A 9,310-nucleotide genomic window follows, 5' to 3' on the forward strand; every position below is an offset into this window, starting at 1 on the left:
CGACCTCTCCATTTATTTTAAAGTGATTTATAAAGCAACCCAAAGATTAAGAAAAAATGAAAAATTAATTAGAAGCTTAAATTATATTTTTTGATTTTTGTAAAATTGGAGGTGCATATAAGTTTTTAATTTTTATCTTTTTTAAGCCAAAGCTAGTTTGGCAGGTCTCTAATGGTTGCGAGAATTCCGTTTTCCACGAGTCGAATTGAGAGCGACAATCTCCTAGTGATCAAGTCTTTTACTGGTAACCATCATATAGTATCGAGTCTCGGAAGGTGGATACTGGCTTTCATTTTTTTGGCTATAGCCTTTAGAATTTGATGTAATTTAGTTAAGGCATGTTTCAAGAGTAGTAATCAAACCGCTCAATATCTTAAAAAATATGTTCTGATTCAATGGTGAAATTAGAAAATTTTTTTAAGGTATAATTTTTACGATAATAAAAATATAATTTTATTATTATATTTTTATAATTTTTAAAAGATTAAATTAAATTTTTATATTTTTAGTCTAGATTAAAATACAATTTATCTCTAAATTCTAGACTAATTTAAAATTTATAAATTTTTTAAAAACTAAAATGAAAAATTTTCTATTTTAAGGGACTGCCAGCCCCCTTAATTTCGCTATTTATTAGATTATGTTTCTAAGGTAAATAATCATTTGCTTTTCCTTTATTTTTTTAGAAAATAATAAGAATAAAAGAAAGAAAAAAAAAGTGAAAAGGTAAAAAAAACATGTTTAAATTATGTCTAATTAAAATCTTACAAAAGGATAATATTAGTAATCAAAATGGAACAATGATGAAAACATAAATTTAACCAAACAATAATGACTATTTTTGAAATTTACCCTTAAAAAAAGTTTGTCTTAAATTATAGGAGAAAGACCCCTTTACCGTAAATACCGGGTGGGGAAATAGAAATAAGCTTCGCCTTCTTTCTCATTTTCCAACCTTAGGAGACACAGAAAAGAAGAAAAAACGACTTCCTCCCTGGAAATCTTAAACTCCTCGTTTCAAAACTCTTAACTATAAATATTCTATTAATACCAACGAGGTGTTTAAGTAATTTGTTCAATTGGTTTATGTTCTTTTAATTTCTTGTTAGATTTGTTTTTCTGTTTTGGATTTTAGGTTAAGAAGAGCAGGAATTGTTTTATAAATCAATTGAAAAAGAAAAGAAAGGATAGAATCAATGGATGGAATAATGAATAAGATAAGGAATTTAGATGCATACCCTAAGATAAACGAGGATTTCTACAGCCGTACGCTTTCCGGTGGCGTTATCACTGTCGTCTCCTCCGTTGTAATGTTCTTGCTCTTCTTCTCCGAGCTCCGTAAGTTCCTTTTTCTCTTCTCAATTATTTTGATCTGATTCCTTTTTTTCTTTATCTATCTTGGAATTGAATTGTTTGAAATTTGTTAGGCGTTTTTAGATTTGAATTGTGATTTGAATCGAGATGGTGACTCAGGTTTATTAATGAATTAGTAGGGAAATCGTTAATGATTTTAGTAAAGAGGGGTGGTTTTCAATGACTGTTTGCGAATTGATTTGATTTAAAATGAATGTCAACGATAGCTGTCAGCTGCTGTCATATGCAAGCCGAGCTTCATTTATATATTTCCATCCATTTTTGACAAAATTTGTTCGACTTCTATGGTGTACAATTCTTAAGGGGTTGTTTATGAATACGGAGAGATTTGTATTTTGTTCTTGAGAGATTTGCATTTTGTTCTTGAACGTATTGCAGTAATATGGTTGAAGAGTTGGTAACGATGGCCTTTCCATTGCGGATTGAACAACTTATAATCCATTTATGAAGCCGTTTAACTTGATCATGTTTTGCTTACAAGTTACCACCCACATTCTTTATGATTTTAGTGCAAGACACTTTGCAGGCTTTTTTCTAGAGCTAGTAGTCGGTATTTTCGGACATTTCAAATGAAGCCATACTGTAAACAAGTCATGTTAATGATAACAATGAGATTTCAAATATGTTCTGGACTTCATTCAAGGAAATTTGTATTTGTTGATAATCACTCGCATCTTCATTGCTCAACCATGATCTTTTTGCCAGTGTTGAGTTTCTTTGAAATTTGAATATGGTTATTAAGATCTTTATTGATGGATGATATTCTTGTTTATATGCTTTATCTTTGATACTTTAACCTTAAACCTGGTTTCTCTTTAGTGCCTGCTTTATCAGTTTTCTTCAGTTCTGTTAACTCCTAACATCTTGTGAGTGGGGTATGGTTGGGGTGGGTTGCCCTGTTTGGGGGTTGGGGGTTGAGGGAGGAGGTTTCTTTTTTTCTTATTCATAATCTAAGTTAGATGTTCTGTTTCCATGAACATTTTTGTTTTTACCTACCTGTCTTCGTTGCAGGATTATATCTTCATGCTGCAACCGAAACAAAACTCGTGGTTGACACTTCAAGAGGGGAAACTCTTCGCATCAATGTATTATCATCTTCTAATCCAACTTTAATTTAAGTTTTCCCTTTTAGCTTTTTTCCTATGGCCTTTAATTTTGCATAAAATTTTCTTAAGATTCTTCTTGCTTTTGCAAGGTTTCCTAAAGATAATTCCATTGTCATTTTTCATGTTTTACTGTATACTATTTCTATATTGTCTGCATCAGCATATTCTGTGTCATCAAAATTAATATAACCATTATATCACACATTTTGTAGTGTTTCTTCAGTTTTATTCATAGCACTGCTGTGGATCCTTTGTAATTATCATATGTAATTTATTAATGTTCCTTTGGATTTGAAAAATGCAGTTTGATGTTACATTTCCTGCTCTTGCATGCTCAATCGTTAGCGTTGATGCAATGGATATAAGTGGAGAGCAACATCTTGATGTGGTATGTATTGTGATGAATTATGCTTTTTAATTCTATATTGATTAGTTTTTCTCCCACATCAAGTATCGTAAAGGGAATTTTCTACTTCTCTCTCTCTCTCTCTCTCTTCATGGGCACATAGATGTCTTTTTGTATGAAAAGAGAGGAACTTATGTGCATAATTGCATTCACACAGAACTTATTTTTTTCTGCGCTTGCTGCTAAAATTGTCCAGTTGTTTCTGGTAAACATTTTTTTTTATAAATTTGCAGAAACATGACATAATCAAGAAACGGTTAGATGCACATGGCAATGTTATAGAATCGAGGCCAGATGGAATTGGTGCTCCCAAGGTTTGATATATGGCGATATTGCTTGAAGTTGATTCCTTAGTTGCATTTTTTCTCTCAAAGGATCTGAGGAACCACACATTCAGCTCTTTTTGTTTTGCCTATGCCTTTCTTTCTGCTCATAATTGTTCCACTTCATACAGATTGAAAAGCCTTTACAGAGGCATGGTGGCAGACTTGAGCACAATGAGACTTATTGTGGTTCATGTTATGGTGCAGAAGCGGTATGTTTTATTTATAGTTTGTTGTGATATAAATCAATCCGCTGGATGCATGTTTTTCCTGAATATGAAGGATCTTTGACGTGTTTTATGGGTCCCATCCCAGTACCTTATTTTCTTGATCCTAATAGAATTTTTATTCTGTCATCATTTGCCTAAAATATGATACACCCATTTGATTTAGTGGCATTTATTCACCTTTATTCTTTTTTCAATTGGCAATTTCCTTAATTTCTTTTGATTTGGTTGTGTTTTATTATTGAGTTGAAGAGGCAGTTAATGTTGCCAGTATTTAGGTAGTGAATGATCATTGAAATCAGTCCAGTTTTAAGAAGTACTATCTTTCTGCTACAGGTATGATGTACTTTTCCTTTTTCAGCATTCTTTTTCCTTTTGATCTTGCAGGCTGATGATGATTGTTGCAATTCCTGTGAGGATGTTCGTGAGGCATACAGAAAGAAAGGTTGGGCGTTGTCAAACCCAGATTTGATTGATCAGGTCTGTCTGCATAAGAGCGCTTAAACTATCAGATTTTTTAAGCAACTTTAATTGGAATGAGACACACATAGACAGATATGCTGGGATGGAAAATGTCATGTTTGCCTTTAGTATTGTTGGTATCGATAGTCTTGCTTGTAATTAATTGCTCCTGTTTCCATAAGATTGCCTATTTTCCCTTCCCAAGAATTCCTATCGAGTACTGATCAGTTCCAGATCCAACTCCCACAGAGGCTTAATTTGAATGCCAACTATGAAGGTGGCAAGGGAGTTGTTATTTGTCTAATAATTAGGTAATTAACATGGGACTTGCTTGCCCTCTTCTTGGTGCATTAAAAAACTTGATTTCTTTTATTTCTCAATAATCTTAAGATAACAATTTATATCATCTTATATCAGGGCAACTACCAATACAGTCTTTGTTGCATAATACTTGAAACTTTTAGTTGTTGTTGTTGATGGTTGATACTTGCGAAAGGTATACAAGTTTGTCTGAGCTAATATCCCAATGGGTAACAGTGTATTATTGTCTGTGTAGTAGTTGTTTTTGCTTTCTGGTCGGCCTATCTAAAGATTTTGTTTGTTCCCCTCTTCAATATTGGTCTTTAACCCAGTTGGCATACATGACTTAATGTGACCCTGGCTTATGCTTTGATTTATGCTTGCTTGTTTCTGTTCAGTGCAAGAGAGAGGGTTTTCTTCAGAAGATTAAGGATGAAGAAGGTGAGGGGTGTAATATATATGGCTTTTTAGAAGTTAATAAGGTGGCCGGGAACTTTCATTTTGCACCTGGGAAAAGCTTTCAGCAATCGAATGTTCATGTACATGACTTGCTAGCTTTTCAAAAGGACAGTTTTAATGTAAGATGCAGCCTTATTGTTTTCATCTTTTGCGTACATTAGCATGTGTTATCTGATGTTTTTGCACTTCATGAATACTTGATACAGCTAAGTCACAAGATCAATAGATTAGCTTTCGGAGATTACTTCCCCGGGGTCGTGAATCCTCTTGATAGGTACTTGCTAACTTTTGCTTAATCATTTTACCTTGGCCATGTTCAAGAGAGAGATGTTGGCATATTTTACATTTTATCTTGTCCTTGTTTGTTTTTGCTTCTAAAATTCAGTGTTCATTGGACTCAAGAACAGCCAAGTGGGATGTACCAGTACTTTCTCAAGGTTAGTTTTCTGTGTGAATTGATTTTTACTCCTTTATTATCATATTCTCCAATAACTATCAAGAGGTATGACACCTATCTAGTAATCGAAGACAGAATATTACTTCTGGATCTAGACTATTTGCCTTCTGGTAAGCCTTTTCATTCCATTAGCCTTTTAGTGTTTGCAGCAGGTGACGCTTCCACTCCTAATTGTGCATATATAAATGTTATATCATATCAAAGTTCAAAACTTAGTTTCAAAAGAGCTTTGACAATATTAATAAAGTTTGCTTATTCTGCCCCTCATTGAACTTTATAAATGGCACAGAATGCTAAAAGTCTGTCTGATTAGCTTAATCGTTCTAAACTAATGAATGTTGTCGAATTTATTAAGGGGAAAATTTCAATTTCAAAATGATACCAGCAAACAGATCAATAAAACTAAAACAGAGAACCTACTGAGAATATGGTTTGCTACAGTTGAAACTTTTGCGCAAATATAAACCTCAATACCACAGCTTTTATCTTCTATGAAAGCAAGAGAGAATAACACATTCAAGAAAACCAAGTACCATGTGTTATGAATTCAAGAAAACTGAATACCATGCATTCAGACTAACTTTGTAATTTGATGGCATACATTCATATCTTCAGGGGCATGGATTCTTGCTTTTTGTCTCTGATGCATGTAGCTTATCATGTTCCTCAATGAGCTTCAAATAAAAAAAGGGTTTCTTAGTTTGATGGTTTTCAATATATTCTCTATCTTGTAGGTTGTCCCTACCGTGTACACAGATGTGAGTGGGCACACTATCCAATCAAATCAGGTGGGGTTAAAACTTGCAAAAATTTTGAATTTTATCTCGTTTTTCATTTAGTCAAAATGATTAATGCATGAGAGGTTGCTTTTGACAGTTTTCTGTAACGGAGCATTTTAAGGGTGCAGAAGTAGGCCGGCTTCAATCCCTCCCTGGAGTTTTCTTCTTTTATGACCTTTCTCCTATCAAGGTTGGTTGCTCCTGTGCTTTTGTTTTTAGGCAATATCTTTGACTGAGTCAACATTTTACGTCATAGAGATGCCACATCACTTTCAAGGTTCAGTTTAGTTATTTATTTTTATATATACGAGGGGGCCTAAGGGGTCAAGCATTAGACATTAGTTCTCTTAAAGAATAGTTATAAATGCTAGCCCGAGTCCAGACTATTTTTCAGATTTTTATTTGATTCCTGCTATTTGTCTGAGCTTATTTTGAATTTCAATTTTTTAGGTGACTTTTACAGAGCAGCATGTCTCGTTCTTGCACTTTCTAACAAATGTTTGTGCTATAGTTGGAGGTAATTTTTCCCCCAGCATTCTGTTTATTTCACAAATTAATAGCAGTGTTTTACCCCTAAATAAACTTATTCATTATTAATCGACTTCATATGAGGCAAGAACCCAATATCTCCCAGATCCGACTTCTAAAATCTAAAAGTTACATTACAAGTTTAAATTCTCATCCCTTCCCACAACTTTTTTTTTTAAATAAAAAAAGAATGAAAAGTTTAAGTTCATGTTTATGTTGTTTGGTAGTTCCTTGACCATCTTTCTGTAACTGAGTCAACAAACTATGGCTGAAGATTTTCTATTTTGCGGATAAAAAACAGATGATATCTTAGCAAGTTCTAAATCGTCTTTATTTGATTCTAGCAATTTATTCTGGGTTTAATTCAACAAAAACTTTGAGTCCAAGAATATGGCTTCGTTAATTGATTTTAACTCATAGATATGCCCTTGATTGGATTGGAGTTCCTGATGAGCTGTTCAAATTTTTTTTTTTTCAATTCAGGTGTTTTTACTGTTTCGGGAATATTAGACTCTTTTATATACCATGGTCAAAAAGCAATCAAGAAGAAGATGGAAATTGGTAAACTTAGTTGAAGATTGGGGCTGCTGCTTCATGTTCCAGTAAGAGGTGCTTGGGGAAAAATCAAACTAAGCGAGAAGACCACGCAGCAATGTACCGTACGTATTCCTGTTCAGTCAGATTTCTTGGTAATCATGAATATGGTTGGAATGATTTCATAGTTCATTTACGAGTCTTCGTTGTCTTTGAGACTGACCGAAATCGACAGAGTCCAAGCTTGAGTTTGAATTTATCTACTCCTTTATTATGCGTTACTCAAATGGTATGATTTGTATCTTTTAACAAGAATTAGAAAAGAAATGGAAGCGATTTTGGTTTAAGAGGAAATGATAAAATATCTAATAATCTAAAATTGATTGAATTGTAGCTTATAATGAAGTTCAACCGTGATAAAATATTTTGTATTTCTCTTATCATTTTCATATACTGTATATGGTTTTAAGAGGTAACTGAAATAAAGTCTCTAATTATTAATGCTCTACACTTTGAAAAAAAAAACATTTATGCTAAATTATTGACATTTTTTAAGTTTGGATTTTCGCGGTTCGGGTTGAAGTATTTCTTCAATCTGGATTTTGAACTAGTTATTTTGTAATTTTAATTTTGATGTTACTTGTATTATTATTTAATAAATAAAAAGGTGTTTAAATTTAATTATAAAATAAAATAAATATGTTGATACAAGGAGAAATAGGTGATGGTGATGGGTGGTTCACCCTTTTTAGAGTGGCTAGAGTAGGAGATACCAGGAGGAGAGGATGGAGTTTGAAGTGAGGTGATGGTAGAGGAGATTTAAGTTTCTTGCCTCCAGCCTTAGGCTTTTGGTCTTTTAGCTTTACATACATGTTATCTTTTGTCTTGAGGTGTCACATGCTGGGTCGTTATTGGTGAGTCAGGGGTAGGTAACCAAGTGATCTCATGCCATAAGTCGAAGTAAAGTAGCATTATTCATTTCAAATGATAGTTGAGTTCAAATGTAACGATTAATGAGTGAGTTTACTTATCAGATCAATTTTAAGTCGAAATGGTTTTTACAAGGGTTTTGCACATGCTGAACACAATAAATGTTTTAACTTTAGCATTTGACCATCGGTTTTGTCACAATTCAGTACAACATATTTGGAGTAATTACAAGTACTTAATACGATAAGGAAATCAACCTCAAATGGTCCAAAAAAGCAAGTAAAAATCGATAAAAGGCTCGAACATTTACTAAACTAGAGAGGACGATAACAAAATCATCCCTAAAGCCACTTGTAAAACTAAAATTTACATGCATAAGTAAGATTAAAAAACGTGATGCAAGAGTAAACAAAAACTTTTAAAACTGAAAACTTATTAGACAATTTGTAAAAATAAAATAAAAATAAAATAAAATAAAGAACACAAAGATTTTACGTGGAAACCCCTTAGGAAAAAAAACCACGGGCAGATGAGAAGAAAATTCACTATGTCGAATTCGAATTGTTACAAAAGGAATAGATTATGTCTATTTATAGGATTGTAAAGTCATATTCTAGTAAGATTGAAACACCTTATTCTAATCAATATAAAATAGATAGAGTTTAATAGGGTTTAAAAAACCTTATTCTAAAATAAAATAAAAGAAGTGTAGTTCTATATGGATTTTACTTTTATTTTATTTTACCACTGTATTTTATTTAAATAAGGATTCGGGTAATTTAATTCTAATACAATGAAAAAACAAATAAAAACGCATATAAAATTTAAAACAACACGGGTCCAAATCAACTTGTGAAAACAACAAAGATACTAACAAAATAGACCTACAAACTGAAAAGATAGAAAATATATGGAGTGAATGAAAAAGAAGTTGACACCGTTGAACAAAATAAAAGATAAAAAGCAAACGACTTAGAGAAAAAAAGAGAGAAAAGCTTGTATAATAATATCATTTTTATTAATTATTTGAGTTGAATGTTCTAGTCTCATTTACATTGAGTTTATCTTTAAATATATTTTAATTAATTTGTTTAATTCATTATTTCTAATAATTAATTGTAATTAAAAATTTAAGGAATATGTTACGAATTTCGAGCTTGATTGAGTTTAAACTCTCAACTCAATTATTCAGTACCAGACTAAGGGTGAGTTTGGATGGGCGGTGCGTTTAGCTGCAGTTAGTGTAAAAACAGCGGTGGCGGTGAGATTAGATACTGTAGCAATACTATAGCGTGAGATAAAAAGTAAGTTAAACGCACCGCACCACAGTCAATCGCCCATCCAAACGAAGCCTAACTTTAAATTATTCCATCGTGCAAACTCTACAATAATTTAACCAAAAAATTGTAACATTTACTTCGCCGT

At 32.5% G+C, this 9,310-nt stretch overlaps 1 protein-coding gene across 1 annotated transcript; it reads left to right on the forward strand.

Annotated features, from left to right (window-relative positions):
• The first annotated feature begins 904 nt into the window (after nt 1-904).
• On the forward strand, nt 905-7,309 carry LOC107900893 (endoplasmic reticulum-Golgi intermediate compartment protein 3). Its single transcript, XM_016826665.2, has 13 exons — nt 905-1,338; nt 2,386-2,459; nt 2,785-2,868; nt 3,120-3,200; nt 3,341-3,421; nt 3,824-3,916; nt 4,597-4,776; nt 4,864-4,931; nt 5,043-5,094; nt 5,849-5,902; nt 5,991-6,083; nt 6,344-6,410; nt 6,905-7,309. Exons 1-13 carry the CDS (start codon nt 1,197-1,199, stop codon nt 6,994-6,996), a joined length of 1,161 nt encoding a protein of 386 aa, XP_016682154.2. The 5' UTR covers nt 905-1,196; the 3' UTR covers nt 6,997-7,309.
• Nucleotides 7,310-9,310: the final 2,001 nt, after the last annotated feature.

This window comes from Gossypium hirsutum, chromosome A05, assembly GCF_007990345.1.
Source record: "Gossypium hirsutum isolate 1008001.06 chromosome A05, Gossypium_hirsutum_v2.1, whole genome shotgun sequence".
Lineage (NCBI taxonomy): Eukaryota > Viridiplantae > Streptophyta > Magnoliopsida > Malvales > Malvaceae > Gossypium > Gossypium hirsutum.